This window comes from Mirounga leonina, unplaced genomic scaffold (genome assembly GCF_011800145.1).
Source record: "Mirounga leonina isolate KUSES-001 unplaced genomic scaffold, KU_Mleo_1.0 Mir_82, whole genome shotgun sequence".
Lineage (NCBI taxonomy): Eukaryota > Metazoa > Chordata > Mammalia > Carnivora > Phocidae > Mirounga > Mirounga leonina.
The window spans coordinates 35,958,324-35,976,592 of NW_023270825.1; the positions used below are offsets into that span (position 1 = coordinate 35,958,324).

At 40.0% G+C, this 18,269-nt stretch overlaps 2 protein-coding genes across 8 annotated transcripts in view; one reads left to right on the forward strand and one right to left on the reverse strand.

Annotated features, from left to right (window-relative positions):
* SYNE2 (spectrin repeat containing nuclear envelope protein 2) overlaps nucleotides 1-18,269 on the reverse strand; it is a 325,741-nt gene that overhangs the window by 258,872 nt on the left and 48,600 nt on the right. For all 7 annotated transcript variants that reach the window (XM_034992810.1, XM_034992812.1, XM_034992813.1 and 4 more), the window contains exon 2: nucleotides 10,686-10,815. In XM_034992810.1, coding sequence (XP_034848701.1) covers nucleotides 10,686-10,764 — 79 coding nt within the window. In that variant the 5' untranslated portion in view covers nucleotides 10,765-10,815. The remainder of the gene's footprint in view (nucleotides 1-10,685; nucleotides 10,816-18,269) is intronic.
* On the forward strand, nucleotides 11,809-12,339 carry LOC118002522 (ubiquitin-like protein 5). Its single transcript, XM_034993030.1, is given in 3 exon segments — nucleotides 11,809-11,840; nucleotides 12,119-12,302; nucleotides 12,304-12,339. Coding segments are annotated over 3 exon segments (252 nt in total).

Sequence of the window (18,269 nt, forward strand, 5' to 3'; positions counted from 1 at the left end):
TCTTCCAGGCCATGGTTTTAATTGCAAATATACCAGCCACATACTGATGGCTCCCAAATCTATACCCCTCCCTAGAACTCTGGATCCTCACATCTAACTGTCTACTTGACATGTACATTTGGGTATCAAATGAGCGTCTCATATCTGTCATGGCAAAAAAAACCTCTTGATCTCCCCAAAACTTGTCGATCAGTCTTCCTCATTGCAATAAATTACATAACCAACTACTCAATTGCTCAAAGCAAAATTTAGAAGTTATCCTTGATCTCTCTTACTACTCACTCCATACATCCCAACATTCACAAGTATCCTTAAAAAAAAAAAAAAAAAACTATGATTCTTTATCCCATTCCTATCACCCTACTACTATCCAACCTACTCTGATAGTTCACCTGGACAACAAAAGCATCCCAAAGGGCTTTGCTGCTTCCCCTCCCACCTCTCAGATAATCCCCTCTCCACCCAGCAGCCAGAGTAATATTTTGGAAAATGTAAATCAGATCATGTTACTCCCCTAACTAAAACCGTCCTCACGCACCTTCCCTAAGCGCTGATGAACCCCTGCCTGATCCAGCTCTGCCTTGCCTTGCTGTCCAGTACCATCTCCTGCCCACCACATTCCAGCCACGCCAGGCTCCCTGAATTCACCAAGCTTGTTTCTACCTTTGGGCTTTTCCTTTAGTGCTGCCTCAGCCTGAAATGCTCTTCCCTTGTTCTTTGCTTGGCAGCTCCTTTGTGTTATAATCATTCCTTAAATGTCTCCTCCTCAAAGACCTTCACTGACCACCTGATCTAAAGAAAGCAGGAAATCATCACATAAACCCATTTTTAATCCTCTCCATAGCACTTTTCATGGGCTGATATTTTTCTTCATTATTTATTCTTTGTCTCGCTAATAACTGAAATACAAGCACCGTGGGCATATGAAGCTTGTTGAAGTTGTTCACCTCAGTATTCTCTTAATCCAAAATAGTGCCTGATACAGTGTAGGGTCTCAGGAAACACACACTGCATGCAAGTATCAATGAACAGGGTCACCTGTACTCAGAAAAACCATAACTGTGAGACGAATTGCTAAGTGTGGATCCACGTATACTTTTGAAACATTTTGTTTTGAAGACATCAAACCATGCTAGAAGTTCTCCATGTAAGCATTCAGACTGAGGCAGACAGACACACAGCAGAACTAGTCCTCACTATTAATAATCCTGCTTAACTGAAGACAGGGCCAACAATGACTATGTTTTGGAAAGATCTTAAATGTTATTCAAATTTGATAAAGGCTGTTTGTGTTCTGATTTGAGCTAGGTGCCTTTCATCTTAAAACATTTAGCTGCTGATGCAATTGGTAGATCCTGAGCAACAAAGACGGAAAAGACCAAGGCATGACCAGTGAGTGCTGCTCCAGCCTGGGGGCAGAGAGCAAGCGTGCGGGCCATTCTTCCGCCATTTTCTCTCTATGCTCATTCAACATGCATCACCGCACAGACTGTCAATGACTAGGAGAGATCATTGACCCAGAATCGCACGTCTCTCCTCCAAAAAAACACACATTTAGAACTTCGAACATTTCATTTCTCTGATAAATCATTCCTATCCTTTTATGTACTATTTTTAAATGATTCTAAAAATACCTGGTGGTAGTAACCTTCAGTTCTCATACATATATTGAGAACAACAGATGCAGTTACCTTTTATCAAAATTCCCCTGAATGTTTTAGAAAAACACAGCCATCAGAGAAAATTGTAATCATCAATGCTGAAATCAGATGGGGGAGGTAATCTCTTGAAGACGCACATTTAGAATAACCTCTAATTTTTAGAGTGTAAAATCACACACTAACCCCATCAAATGGTTATAAATTAATATCTTATATTGACTTCTTACTTTCCCATTTTCAAGGAGAAATTATTTCAAATTTTATTTTTCCTAATATACTACTTCAAGCTCTGAATAATTCTACTCCCTCCTGAAACACACACATGCACACAAAAGCTTAGAAAACTCTTGTATCTCCCATGGGGCTAATTAAAAAGGATTCTGATTTCTATAAGGAATGAATGAGATCTTTGTTAACCTACTTTAACAGGACTCTAAATGACCCTGGATTTATCTTGCCCTAGTTTTCAAAATGTAACTGACCCAGAATAAAGTAAGCTTATCCCCACACTCTTGGCAAAAACAAAACCAAAGTTCCCAGAAGCCAAAACTGTATATATATACAACCTAAGAAAAAAAATTTATTTTCTCTCTTAAAGAGACTATACAGTGCAAATACTACTGCTTGCAGAGCTATCTTATTCTTCGCCTAATTGGAACATTTTAAGATTATAAAGCTTTACAATATCAAGGCAAGTAATCTTCCAAGAAAACACAGCAAAGGACATCATCAGCTACTATGATATCAGGAACTTTCTGGAAGCTTTTGTGTTGGGACAGTACAGCACTGATAGTCGGGGAAGAACCATGATTTGATTATTTTCTCTGGGTATAACAATCACCTAATCCCTAAAAAAGACCCCAGAGATGATTTGCTTTCATTCCTAATAACTAAGCAGTATGAACTGATTAGGGAAGCAGAAATACTGCCTGATAGTACATGTTCTTACCTTACTCTTCATTCATCATTTCCATCAAAATTCCACATTGGGGATCTGGCTGTAAAAGGGTAGAAATTCTACCCAGAAGCCTTTTATTAATCCCATTCCTCTTTCTCAGATTTTACATGGTTTCATTCACTCACCGCCATAAAGTAAACAGAATTTCAGAAACACAATAGTTAACCACCACTGAGCCTGCAAACACCATAAACACACCTCACTGCCTCATGTCTAAAGAGATCCATGTTTCCATCCTCTCTCACTGGTTTTCCTGAACACTGAACCCTTCTTCTAATTCAGGGTGTTTTATATTTTTTTTATATTGGAAATGACCACTCATTTATTCATTACACAGTTGTTTACCAAAAGCCTAAAATATGTCAGAAACGTCACTGGCAATAAAGATGCAGGAGTATCCTACGCAGGGCACCTCATACACACTTGGAGGAACTCAGAGGGCTTATTAAAGCAAGTGATGTCCAAGGATGAGCAGAAACTCTAGGATAAAAAAATAATCATAAGAGGTTCAGCAAGAAGACAACTAACTCCAGGGAAGTTCTTAAGAAAATGTTTGATTTTGGGGCGCCTGGGTGGCTCAGTTGGTTAAGCGACTGCCTTCGGCCCAGGTCGTAATCCTGGAGTCCTGAGATCGAGTCCCGCATCGGGCTCCCTGCTCGGCGGGGAGTCTGCTTCTCCCTCTGACCCTATCCCCTCTCGTGCTCTCTCTATCTCATTGTCTCTCTCAAATAAATAAATAAAATCTTTAAAAAAAAAAAAAAGAAAATGTTTGATTTTTACAGTGAGAGGGATAGATAACTCACCTTGCTGATGATATTATATAGAAAACACATTCATTCTTCACCTCCCTACACCTGAAATGTGAAAAGATACTCCAGACAGCATATTCAGTCATATTTTGGTTAAATTTTATGTTGGATCCAAAATTAGGAGCAAGAAGGACCTTGTTACATACGAATGATTAAATCTGGGGTGCCTGGGTAGCTCAGTAGGTAAGCGTCTGCCTTTGGCTCAGGTCATGATCCCGGGGTCCTGGGATTGAGCCCCACATCAGGCTCCTTGCTCAATGGAGAGCCTGCTTCTCCCTCTCCCACTCCCCCTGCTTGTGTTCCCTCTCTCGCTGTCTCTGTCAAATAAACAAATAAAATCTTTAAAAAAATTTTTTAAAAAGAATGATTAAACCTGCATCCCAGCTCATTTTCCTACTTTCACATGATATCAACAAGCGGAAGCCCAGCTGCCACCACACACTTCTCGAAGGTGCTCAATCTATTCACATTTTTGTCCCCTTAACAACAAGCCTACCACACGTGGTTGGCGCTCAGTGTTTACTGAGCAACTGAATAAAATTAAACATTACATCACATTATTATGTTTATTATCTAGCCCACTGAACATGAATAATGTCTAAAAATATCACATAAATTGAAAGCCTCCTTTAGATGGATACTCAGTAAATAATGAATAAATTTCAGTGGAGTAATAACCTAAAGGACCCGTGTTTCACTATCAAGCCCTACCAAGTAATGTCTATCCAGAAGGCATAGAGGGTTTTTTAATCTTTTAAAATATATCATCTGGACGATAACACTAAATCAAACATATGAGCATTGTTTGAAATGACACAGGAACTGGGCTGAAGGTGATTTTATACAGTTGCCCGCAGACGGTTAACCATCCATCAGCATTTTGGCAGGACTGCATGAAAGTTAACTCCTCGTGCGGTGGCAAACGTAATTGATACACACTCCTCCCTAGTTCTTTGTCTAATTAATGATAACGTTCTATATTCAAATGCTATTTTTCTTTTTTTTTTTAATTTTTTTTTTTACATTTTATTTATTTGAGAGAGACAGAGATAGTGAGATAGAGAGCACAAGTGGGGAGGAGAAGGAGAAGCGGGCTCCCCACAGAGCAGGGAGCCCGATGCGGGACTCAACCCCAGGACTCCAGGATCATGACCCGAGCCGAAGGCAGACGCTTAACCAACTGAGCCACCCAGGCGCCCTCAAATGCTATTTTTCTAAAGCACTGGCCTACCTCATTGCTAAAAGCACTTTGCTCTTGTTACATAAATTTATCATACCCTTTTGTGGCCAACAAAGTACTCTATTCACATGTTCTAAAGAAATAACTGAAATCTGAAATATATAAAGACAGTGTCTGGGGCGCCTGGGTGGCTCAGCCGTTAAGGGTCTGCCTTCGGCTCAGGTCATGATCCTAGGTTTTGGGATCGAGCCCCACATCGGGCTCCCTGCTCAGGGGGAACCCTGCTTCTCCCTCTCCCACTCCCCCTGCTTGTGTTCCCTCTCTCACTGTGTCTCTCTGTCAAATAAAAATTTTAAAAAAAAGTGTCCAAAACAGTTCAAGAATGCCGTCGCTGCTGTTTACAATTGCACAGGGTGAGTCAGCCTAGTCCGCAACTTCACTCATTACTCATTTGACTCTTAAATGGGTCCTCTACCTGTGTCGTGCTTTCACTCTTTGCATGACGTGAAGTTCTCAAGAGTTTCCTTGTAAGCGGTGTATTTTAGCTACAACAATTTACCTTAAGCACATCGAGAGAAAATAATATCCCATGGCCTTCCTATTTGATGCTACTAAATACTTAGTGAGAAACACTAAACAGAAAGAGTTAATAACGTGGACGTTGAGAGCTGTATTGTTATCACCCCAAGCAGCTCAGCTTCTAGACCTCGGAGCCTCTCTACTAGGATCCCTATTCAGTAGTTTCAGAACCCCGCTGAGTCCTCCACCCTGACAGTTTTCACATTTGTCCCTACTTTCAGATTCACCGCTTACCTCTAATCCAGGCAAATGTTACCCAACACCCAGATGTTTGCAAACCTTTCCAACTGGTTTCTCCAACTGCACTCTCTGGCCCACTTCAAGTCTCCTTATACCCCCAAAGCCAGACTGACCTCCTAACCTCCAACCATATTCTCACTCTCACGACCCAGAAGCTACCCACTGCCTAAAGGCAAAAATCCCCAAACTTCTTGAATTTGAATTCAGCTCCCTCAGGGATCTTAGTCGCAGAAATATTACTGAAGAAATTCCTAGTTTGGTCTCAAATTAAATTGAATGGCAAAGAAAGTCCCTTCCAACTTGAAAATTCTGTGATACTCATCCAACTTTACCCGTTACTGCTTCCACAATCATATCCAATACTCTGAAGAATTGTTCCCTCAACACACCTTTGCTCGGCACAGGTATTTCATACAAAACATGTCTTTACTATTTTCTTAGGATAAAAAGGAAAGAAAGCACCTGTTATTTTGCCAGATAACAAAGCCAATGGAAAGATTTAAAGAAATTCTATAATGGACTCTTTGGTAAGGCAAATAATTTTTAAATTATTAAACATAATAAAATTATGTTTATTATTTTCATAGCCTGAACTTTCATATATCATTTTATTTAAAATGTGGACCATCTGGGCGCCTGGGTGGCTCAGTCGTTAAGCGTCTGCCTTCGGCTCAGGTCATGATCCCAGGGTCCTGGGATCGAGTCCCACATCGGGCTCCCTGCTCCGCGGGAGGCCTGCTTCTCCCTCACCCACTCCCCCTGCTTGTGTTCCCTCTCTCGCTATCTCTCTCTCTGTCAAATAAATAAATAAAATCTTTAAATAAATAAATAAATAAATAAAATAAAATAAAATGTGGACCATCTGTAGTAGTACAAAATGCACTAAACTAAGATAAATTCCATTTTTACATTAAGCTGCTCAAATTCACCAATGCCATTTCTTTCCTTTTCCAACAATCCAATCATTTCAACGCTATGCTCCTTACTAGACTGAGAACATAAATATCTCCCTACAATAAGGGCCTTCAAAAATCCCTTTATCCCCTTCATAAGGACATTTTCTCAAAGATCACACAAAAGATGAACAAAAAGATACATGAAATTGCTTGTTTGTTGTCCTGCTCTATGAATCTCAGCAAAGCACTGCCTGATTTCCTGGGCCTGATTCATTGTAAGTCCTGCAAACATGGAAATCTGTTTTCATAGCATATCAACGATGACTCACTACATTTCAATGTAGACGTCCTAACTTTTTCTTGACTATATTATTCCAAGTCAGGGTATGGCATAATTGTCTTATCTTAGATATGTTTGGCTAAAATAAGGTAGGCGTTATAAGTTAAATAGGGCTCTGTCTCTAAAAAAAAATGTTCTGAAATTAGAAGGAAAAAACTTCCTTACTAGCGGTGACCCTGAGCCTCTCATATTACATAAAATCTCTTTTCTCATATTACTCCAAGGATCATTAAGCACATGTGAATTTTGTGAAATACAGGTCTGATAACATAGCGTACAAAGCCAAATGCTTTTAAGACTATTGCCAACAGCCTGCCATTCAGGAGTAGCTAAGTTACATAATATCACCTATCAATTTTTTGTCCAAATAGCTAATAATCCTGGTATGAAACCAAAGTTACCTTCAGAAATATATATAAGTTCCTTCTTCCCTCCCTCCCTCCCTCCCTTCCTTCCTCACTCTTTCTTCCTTTCTTTCTTTCCTTCTTTCTTCAACTCAGGCTGAAAGAATTATAAATCTGCTAATAATAATATAGAACTTAACCTTGAGAAGTCTATTCATTTCACAGTTAAGCCATCATTCTATAGTCATGTTTGACATCCCTGAGTGTACCTGGCTAATGTGAGCAGCACTCACCTGGTGTAAATCTGACCACATTAGAGTATTGGCTTTCTACCCCTCCCCCCACAGAGTGATGCGTCCAGCACCATGTTCCCCTAAATGGGTCATAAAGAAAAATCATTCACATCGGCAGTGCATGTACATCACGTTCCCATTGCCATGCAGTCCATATTCATCTCTTCCTGGAAAGCAGATTGTACTAACCTAGTATAATTCAAACATGCTATATATAAGAAACCACTCATTTCTCAGTAACTTGCTAATTGTTTTAAGCTACTTACAAACCTGAGATCATTAATGTTACTTGAAGATGCCCATCCATCCCATGGATTAAGATTTAAGTAGAATTTCCAAAGAGAGTGTTAGGGAAATTCCTTTTTCAAATTGTTCTTCAAATGTGTCTCTATGTGTTGACATGTGAGGGGGATGGTGCAGTGGAAAGAAAACTATCCTCCAGGTCAAACCCCAGCTCTGCTGATCACTAGCTGTGTGACCCTGGGAGATTGATTCCATCTTCCTGAGCCATGGCTTCATTCTCCGTACCTCCAAGATAAAAACATCTATCTGAGGATTGAATGAGATCATGTGCTTAAGAGTGCTATGTAAGCTAGAGCCTGTGACATAAAAGTCTTGGAGTGCACTGCAGTGGGGAAGAGAACATTATGAAATATAACTATAATTATAATACCATAATACTACAATATAAACTTATAATACTGTAAGTGCTAAAATAAGGACTTTGGGAGGACAGACGGGAGTGTGAATCTCAGCCAAAGAGAGAGCAGGGCTCAGGAGGAGGCTGAGTCTGGCTGACTTTGGGATGCGTAAGGGATGGATGAGGGATAGGCAAGCTGGACTTCTTCCAGGGGGAGGAGGACACAGGGGAGACTGCAGGGGGATAGCCCGAACCAAAGCACACAGGCAGGGGGACTATGGGCCCTTGAGCAGCTCTACAGCTAGACCACAGGGTGATAATGGGCGTGAGGTGGGAGATGAGGACAGAGAAAAAGGAGCACCACCCTGTGAACCACACCAAGAAGTCTAGACTATCCCACATGTGATAGGAAACCACTGAACAGAATTGTCAAAACAAAAAAGCAGTAAAACCAGACTCTGGTTGACAATTTTTTTTCTATACACTAAGCAGTTTCTACTCTAGCTGTGTGCTCCTAGACAAGAAACCTTTTGGGACAAAGATTTTGACTGTAAATATATAAAAAGAAGTTACAATGCATTTATTAAACTCCTGCTCTGTGTCAGGTACTGACCTAGGCCCTTTGCATGCACTACGCATTATTATTATTGTTCATCTTCAAAACATAGGTACAACATAGGCATTACCACCCATATTTGAAATATGAGGAAACTGTGACTCAAAACAGAGAGTCTTTTGCCCAAGTTCAAAGAACTAGTAAGTGCCAGAGCCAGCAATAGAGATTAGCTTTACCTTACTATTTATTGATGCACCTCTTCCTGATATGTTTTAGGTCATGTGAGTTATTACTCACATGCAACCAAAACTTCAGAGAAAAACAAGAACATCAGGGCTTCTTTTTCCCACAGTTAAATGAAAAGATTTTAATGTAATTTTATTTTATTTTCAGTTCCAGTAGAGTTAACATACAGTGTTGTCTTAGTTTCAGGTGTACAATACAGAGACTCAGCACTTCCGTGCATCACCCAGTGCTCATCACAAGTGCCCTCCATAATCCCCTTCGCCTAGTTTACCCATCTCCCCACCCAGTTAAGTGAAAATTTAATTCCAGTTACTTATGGATATTATATGACACTCTAAAAAATATACTTACTGAAAATTTTTAAAATTCTTACCTCAAGTACTACACTTCAACATATTACATGTTTCTTAGTCTATACAAATTACATGATATTTATTTTTAAAAGCCCGATACATGTAGGTGTAGCCTATTGCAATAGCTCTTGACCCCAAAGTCAAGAAGCTAACCATCCAAAACATACTTTTAATTCAAAAGAAAGTATCAGAAAAGAAAGTCATTTTGGGATCTTTGTCATGGATGACACAAATACAAGGAATGGACAGCATGGAAACTGTAGTTAGTAACACTGTATAGTGTATTTGAAAATTGCTTATCTAAAAAGTTCTCATCATAAGAAAACAAAATCTATAATTATGCATGGTAATGGATATTAACCGGACTTACTGTGGCGATCATTTCACAGTATATACAAATATTAAATCATTACGTTGTATACCTGAAACTAATAAAGATGTTGTGTGTCAATTACACCTCAATAAAAAATAAAGTGAAAAATAAATAAAAATAAATGACTCAAAATCTATGGCTTCTAAGTAACATTCTAAAATATTTTGGTTTTTTTTTTTTTAATTTTATTTATTTATTTGACAGAAAGAGAGAGACAGCGAGAGAGGGTATACAAGCGGGGAGGAGGCGGGGTGGGAGAGGGAGAAGCAGGCTTCCCGCGGAGCAGGGAGCCCGATGTGGGGCTCGATCCCAGGACCCTGGGACCATGACCTGAGCTAAAGGCAGCTGCTTAACGACTGAGCCACCCAGGCGCCCCCATTCTAAAATGTTGTATAAAACTGTACATAATCTTGGGGCACCTGGGTGGCTTAGTCAGTTAAGCATTCAACTCTTAATTTCAGCCCAGGTCATGATCTCAGGGTCCTGGGATTGAGCCCCATGTCAGGCTCTGCACTCAGCATGAGGTCTGCTTGTCCTTCTTCCTCTGCTCCTCCCCTGCTCTCTTTTTCTCTCTCTCTCAAATAAATAAATAACAAAAACTGTACATAATCTTAAAGATTACTTTAAAATACAGTCTCATAAATATTTTCAAAGGCTTACCATGGCCTTATTTCTTCTATACTAGCTAACTTTACTCAACTTCAAAATTGGCTTTATCAATAAAGGTGAAAAATCTAATGAATTTTCAAAGTACAAAACAAATATTGTTAAACTCCACAAGAAGCACTAAAAAAAAAAAAAATAAATACAGACAGTGCTGAGTCTGCATAAATGCACACAGGATTCACAGGATTGAAAGGTCATTCACTTATGATCATACTACTATTCTTTTCTTTTTGTGCAAAATAAGGATGTACATTTAAAAGAGGCTAAGCAAAAAGATGCAAAATAAGTGCAAACAATTCCAAGCAAACCATGGTCAACTGTCTTCACTACAAATAAAATACATACACTCAGAGTGAGAAACTGTGATACCAAATTCCTTCCAGGTATTTCTTACTTTCTTAGAGAGCTGAGGTAGCAATAAAGACATTTACATATACTGAAAGGTTCTACAATTGGAAAACCAAAAAGAGAGACAGAAAGCAGCAGATGGAAAGATGAGGGTAAGGTTCCCACAGTTACTATGGGTGTTACCCCCACCCAATCTCAGTTACCTTGCAGTGAAATATGGCGATCATCGATGCCCAAGGAAACCTGTTCATCCTCGGTGGGAGGCACAGGACTTGATGCCATCCTTTGACTCAACGGAGATTATATCATATCCATCTCAGTTAAAGAAGTGAACTATAAGTAAAAGGGATAAATGCTCATTAGTGACTCTGCAAGTCTGCATTTCTAGTAAACATGCATTGCCAGAGAGCAACAACAAATGAAAACCGCCCTTCAACAGAAGCAGTTTTCTAGTGAGTGTTTCCGTAGTTCCTGAGGAACAAAGTGACTACGCCTTCTTTTTTGAATCATAATCAAGATTTTGCCCTGTGACCTATCCACGTTGCTGGAAGGACTCCCAACGAGCTAGCACTGTGGATTCTACTCTGGTGGGGAAAAGGAAAGCTACCCAATGAGAACCCATAACTTGCTTTTAGAGGAAGGAAAGTTGACACAAACTGACATCTTAGGCCTTTTTGTGCATTTTATTGTTCACTTCAACCTGCAAGGATTTTCTTTATAACTTTTTATTTAACTTAGTTCCTTTCTGCTCCATAAATGTTGCCATTCACTGGAAACAATAACTGAGCTTGCAGAGCTTGCAAAGTGAAACTAAAAAAAAGTATATCAAAAAGAATGTTTGGATGAGGTTGTCTATTATGTTGAATTATTTTCCCAAGCACTTACTTTTCCACACATTTCTCTCTCAACCCCCACTTTGACTTTTTTTTTTTTTTTAAGATTTTATTTATTTATTTGACAGAGAGAGACACAGCGAGAGAGGGAACACAAGCAGGGGGAGTGGGAGAGGGAGAAGCAGGCTTCCCGCCAAACAGGGAGCCCGATGCGGGGCTCGATCCCAGGACCCTGGGATCATGACCTGAGCTGAAGGCAGTCGCCCAACCAACTGAGCCACCCAGGCGCCCCAACCCCCACTTTGACTCTTAAAGAATGCTTCCAGTAAGAGTTAATTCTTGCTGTGCAACTCTATTGCTTCATGTATGTGTTTGCCACTCTTAGCATGGTGAGGGCTGAAAAACTTGACTTTTCCCACAGATGATGACTTTATCAAAATAAGCCTAACCAAGTATATAAAAATATAAAATGTATTAGGGAATGAATAGAAGAATGGATAAATGTACAGATACCCGATCAAGCAAGTAGAGCAAAACATTAGTGGTAGAATCTGTGTCTTCAGAATATTATGGGTATTCACTGTAAAAGCCTTTGCCTTTCCTGTATATTAGAAATTCTTTATAATAAGGTATTGGAAGGGAGACAACTAAAAATAAACCTGAGCCCAACAGATACAATCAATCATATCCAACAGACCATTTTATGCAAAGAATAAAAATCATCCAACAGTTAATGCTAGAGCCAGACTTCAAAAATCTTTCGGGCCTTGAGTGAAGAGGTTGTGACGTTGGCGGGGTTCCAGGCATTTCCTGATCGAGGTTGTTTGTAACGACCAGCTATGGAGTGAGGTCCCCATCAAGTGCAACATTGATGGGAAAATGGAGGACCTTAAGAAGCTGATTGCAGCCCAAAATGGCACCCATTGGAAGAAGATCATCCTGAAGAAGTGGTACACGATTTTTAAAGACAACATGTCTCTGGGGGAACTATGAAATCTAGGATGGGATGAACCTGGAGCTGTAATGCCAATGAGGAGAATTCCTTCCCCTGCCCTGTCCTGCTCTCTCCTCTTCTCCCATCCTCACCCCCACACTGGTATGGATGCTTGTTTTTAAAAACTCATGTTAATAAAATCTTAGAAGTTGCAAAAAAACAACAAAACAAAACAAAACAAAACCTTTCAATTCCGTCTTCCCCACTCTGTTTATCATCCAAAACTCCTTTGTTATCTCTCCCATGGATCACTGTTGTTAAAGATTTTACCTACCAAATAAACTGTTTGTTAATTAATAATTACTTTGTCTTATCCTTGGAATTAAGCTGAATCAGAGCCTGCCTGATTTAACAGTGTTACCATACTGAGTTGATAATGCTTCTAACCAAAATGAAAATGCTGTTCAAGTGAGCCTGTGCAGCTGGATGATTGATAAAGCTACAAATGTTCTCAGCTTTTGATGTATTGAGGACCTCTACTACCCCTTCCCATACCCAAGGGCTCCTGAACCCAAAGTGAAGACAAAACACTTCTTCATGATGACAGGAGAAAAACTGAATTCCTGGGGCGCCTGGGTGGCTCAGATCGTTAAGCGTCTGCCTTCGGCTCAGGTCATGATCTCAGGGTCCTGGGATCGAGTCCCACATCAGGCTCCCTGCTCCTTGGGAGCCTGCTTCTCCCTCTGCTTCTCTCTCTCTGTCTCTCATGAATAAATAAATAAAATCTTAAAAAAAAAAAACTGAATTCCTGAATGAATTTCCTAAGGGCATCCACTATTCCATGCCAGGACTATATTTTTAAAGGGGAGATAACAGCAATGGTAGCAAATACTTATATAGCACTTACTATACATAGGCACTGTTCTGAGCATTTTGCATATACAACCTCATTCAATCTTCATAACAACTGTAAGAGTTGGGTACTCTAATTATCCCCATATTTGAAAAACCAAAACAAAATGTCACATACAGTTGTCTATGGACACACAGCTAATAAATGATGAAACAAAGATTTGAATCCAGGTAGTTTGAGCTTCAGAGTCTATGCTCTTAAACAATACATGCTGGTACCTCCTAGAGCTGGCTAAAACTGCCATATTTTATTTACTCTTTTTGTCATTCATTTGTTCAAGTGTTTAAACAGGCTAGCTCCTGCTCTCAAGGAATTCAATCTTTTTTTTTCTTTTTTTTTTTAGAGATAGAATGCACATGCAAACAGGGGGGGGGGGGGGGGGGCGGGCAGAGCGAGAGAGAATCTTAAACAGGCTCCATGCTCGGCACAAAGCCCAATATGGGGCTCATCCCCACAACCCTGAGATCATGACCCGAGCTGAATCAAGACTCAGTCGCCCAACCGAGCCACCCAGGTGCCCCAAGGAATTCAATTTTCTGAGAATGACAAATGAACACAATACTGAGTGAAATCCTCTAATAAATGTATGTAGAAGGTGCTGTGGAAGCAAAGGAGAAGGCACACCCCACACTTGAAGCTGGAGAGAGATGTGACTGTCAGGAGAGGACTTATTATAAAGCAGCATTTCACTCCAAATGATCCCATTAGCATTATTCAAATGATACCTGGAATTTAATGAGAATGTCTCTGAGACATCACTCATTGCCATTCACTATTCATCAAATATAAGGTATTAAATGGAGAGGGAAGACTTTAAAATAAAAACAGAACAATAGAGAACAAATTGCTAACCAGAGAATCAACTGTTTCTGTGCTAAACTGGTAGGTGAGATTCACAACATCGTAAATTAAAGTTGAAGAAAAAGAACGTATTAGTGAAAAGAAGTATAGACCTTAAAATAACCACAGTTGACCCCTGAACATGGGTTTGAACTGCACAGGTCCACTTGTACAAAGATATTTTACAGTGCTAAAAATACATTTTCTCTTCTTTATGGTTTTCTTAACATTTCCTTTTCTCTAGCTCACTTGATTATAAGAATATAGTATGTAATACATACAACATACAAAATATGTGTTAATTGACTGTTACCAGTAAGGCTTCAACAGTAGGCTAATAGTCGTTAAGTCTGGGGAGAGCCAAAGTTATATATGGATTTTCAACTGTGTGTGTGGTGAGGGGAGGGGGATCAGCGCCTCTCACCCCCACGATGTTCAAGGGTTAACTGTATTTACCCAAGAGGTTTCTGTTTTTAATAGGGAAAATTTATTAGCAAGCAAGTCAATAAAATATAATTTTTTATTTACTGAAGAATTTCTTAGAGCTTCTAAAATATGTCCATCAAGGGCGCCTGAGTGGCTCAGTTGGTTAAGCGACTGCCTTCGGCTCAGGTCATGATCCTGGAGTCCCGGGATCAAGTCCCGCATCGGGCTCCCTGCTCCGCGGGGAGCCTGCTTCTCCCTCTGACCCTCCCCCCTCTCATGTGCTCTCTCTCTCTCATTCTCTCTGTCTCAAATAAATAAATAAAATCTTTAAAAAATAAATAAATAAAATAAAATAAAATAAAATATGTCCATCAAAAGTAAAACTAAACTGGGGCGCCGGGGTGGCTCAGTCTGTTAAGCGTCTGCCTTCGGCTCAGGTCATGACCCCAGGGTCCTGGGATTGATTCCTGCGTTGGGCTCCTTGCTCAGCAGTGAGTCAGCTTCTCCCTCCGCCTGCCGCTCCCCATGCTTGTGCTCTCTTTCTCTCTCAAGACAAATAAATAAATAAAGTCTTTTTAAAAAAAGTAAAACTAAACTTTAAAGACTGAATCAGTTGGAAGTGTTAGATTATCAACCCAACTATGGTCTTACTACCATTATTTCTCAGAACATGCTGCAAAAGTCATAAGGCCCTGACAGGAGACAATTTATGATGATATTTCCAACACAACTGGTTTGGGTGAGAAATAGTCAACATCTCCAGAGAGGAATTTACTTGCTAAATAGGGCCCATGAAAAACTGGAACAAAGTAGAAAAAAAGCTTTGAGAGATTTCTTGGGGTCTGAATTGAGAAGCTAGAAAGGGTGTGGAAAAGGAAGGCAGAAAGAGGAACAACCGTGTGTCCCGGGCTCACAGAGTCACCAAGGTCTAGCAACCAAACTGCCCAAGGCCATCTCATCTGTGTTCCAACTTCCCAGGGCAGATAGCATTCTTCCCAGTGCAGACAGAATCAGCACAGAAGAGCCCTTCCCAGGGGCTCCTCATAGCTTGACATTTCCTTTTCAAATAAAAGTTACACAAAATTACATGAAAAATCCAGGGATTAGAACGAAAATAATGGACCATCTTCAGGCACATAACCAAAGACTGGGTAAAGAATTAATGTCGTGGCATTAAAGATTCTAAAATCAAGTGGAATGGTGTGGAATTGTGTTTTTAAAATTCATATAAATCAATAGGCACACTTTTATAAATGGCATAGCTATTTTGAAATGACTGTGGTTTGCTTAGGCAATAAATCTTAATATTCTTCTGGTGTCTCTAAAACCTCAAACACTAGAGAATTTCCATTTTTTAAAGAAATGTTGAGGGGCTCCTGGGTGGCTCAGTCCGTTAAAATTCTGCCTTCGGCTCAGGTCATGATCCCAGGGTCCTGGGATGGAGCCCCATGTCACTCAGCAGGGAGTCTGCTTCTCCCTCTCCCTGCTTGTGTGCCCACACTCTGTCTCAAATAAATAAATAAAATCTTGAAAGAAAGAAAGAGAAAGAAAGAAAGAAAGAAAGAAAGAAAGAAAGAAAGAAAGAAAGAAAGAAAGAAAGGTTGGCATTTACTTTGGATTATTACGATTAGAATTTTTTCAACTCAAAAATAAAATTTGAATAGAGATTATAGCTCATGAACAGAATTATGGATGCTTTTTATTTCCTTCCTTTTGCTTATCTGCATTTTTAAAATTTCAAATGGTGAATGCATATTTCTGCTACAATAAGAGAAACATGTTTGTTTTTATTTTAATGAAAGGACAAGAAAATGGGGAATAAGGTATTATTTAGTTCAGGGTCAGTTCTCCAATTTATTTGCTATGGAACCTGTATATCTATATCTTCATAATGAGGAAAATACTCTCTTGACACAAATTAAATATTAGAAAACTTTTCTTGCTTTGTCAGAAATTTCTAGAAAAGATTCCTAAAAGTCTTTTTCATAGCTCAACAGGTCTCTTATTTTTGAGCCCTGGAAAACTCTATCAGCAGGAGGAAAGAGACTTCTATCTCATCTTCAGAGGCTGATCAGAAGGTATAGCATGACAGGACGAAGTAGGCACACAGGTAATTCTTTAATGGGGTGATTTAAAGGTCATCATTTTTTCCCATCATTTTTTCCTAGTCTTCATTGGCACCGCATTATTTATGATCTACCTAGCAATTCCAAAGGACGTCCCTTTGTCGGTTGAGTTATAGTGCTATTCCTAGCAACTGACAGTTACCAGCTTTGATCTGCTTACAAGCTCACAGAAGAAAGTTGGTGGCACATATGCAGTTTCTTCATCTTTTTCCATCAACTTTTCCTAGTTCTGTAACCTGTCCTCTCATCACCCCGAACCAGAAGCTATTGCTACAAATTCGCAGACCAAGTGATTTTTTTTAATTGAAGTACAATTGACACGCAATGTTACATTAGTTTCCGCTGGACAACACAGCGATTCCACAAGTCTACACATTATGTGCTCACCACAGGCGTAGCTACCATGGCACTACACAACCTATTATAACACCGTTGATGATACTCTCTCTGCTGTACCTTTTCTCGCTGTGACTTATTCTTTCCATAACCAGAAGCCTGTATCTCTCGCTGCCCTTTACCCATTTTGTCCACCCCCGACATCTCTCCCTTCAGGCAACCATCAGTTTGTTTTCTTTTCTTTTTTTTTTTTTTTTAAAGATTTTATTTATTTATTTGACAGACAGAGAGAGACAGCGAGAGAGGGGACACAAGCGGGGGGAGTGGGAGAGGGAGAAGCAGGCTTCCCACTGAGCAGGGAGCCCAATGCGGGGCTCGATCCCAGGACCCTGGGACCATGACCCAAGTCGAAGGCAGACGCTTAACGACTGAGCCACCCAGGCGCCCCTATCAGCTTGTTTTCTGTATTATGGGTCTATTTCTGCTTTTTGTTTGTTTAGATTCTACATGATTCTACATGAAAGTGAAATCATATGGTATTTGTCTTTCTCTGACTTATTTCACCTAGCATAGTACCCACTAGGTCCATCCATGTTGTCTCAAATGGCAACATTCCATTGTATATCTACCCCACATCTTTATCCATTCATCTACTGATGCACATTTGGGTAGCTTCCGTATCTTGGCTATTGTAAATAATACTACAATAAACAGGGGTGCATGTATTTTTTTGAATTAGTGTTTTCATCTTCTTTGGGTAAATACCTAGTAGTGGAATTACTGAATCATATGTTGATTCTATTTTCAATGTTGTGAGGAACCTCCATACTGTTTTCCACAGTGGCTGCACCAGTCTACATTCCCACCAACAGTACGTGAGGGTTCCTTTTTCTCCACATCTTCACCAACACTTGTTACTTCTTGTCTTTTTTATTCTAGCCATTCTGACAGGTGTGAGATGATATGTCATTGTGGTTTTGATTTGCATTGCCCATTGCCGTTGAGCATCTCTTCATGTGTCTGTTGCCCCCTGGATGTCTTCGGAAAAATCAGACCCGGTCATTTTTAAGCTCCATGCTGCTATCTCTTTTCAGGCACTTTATTTTTCTAATGACCACCACAAAATGCAGGAAAAATCAATTCTAACTATTCACTACACTTTTGGAAAACAAGTGTGTAGCAGTTCTCTGGATATGATACTGCTGTGCTTGTTAGCTCACAACAAAGCGTGTCACTCACCAGCCAATAGCAACTGTGCCGCTAACCCACCCGCTCCAACCCTGACAACATTCTGGCTGAATGTAGCCACTTCCCTAAAAGAGCTTTGTGTTGGCCTTGACCAAGTCCCAGCTGCTCTGAACTGCAGGGTCCACTGCTGC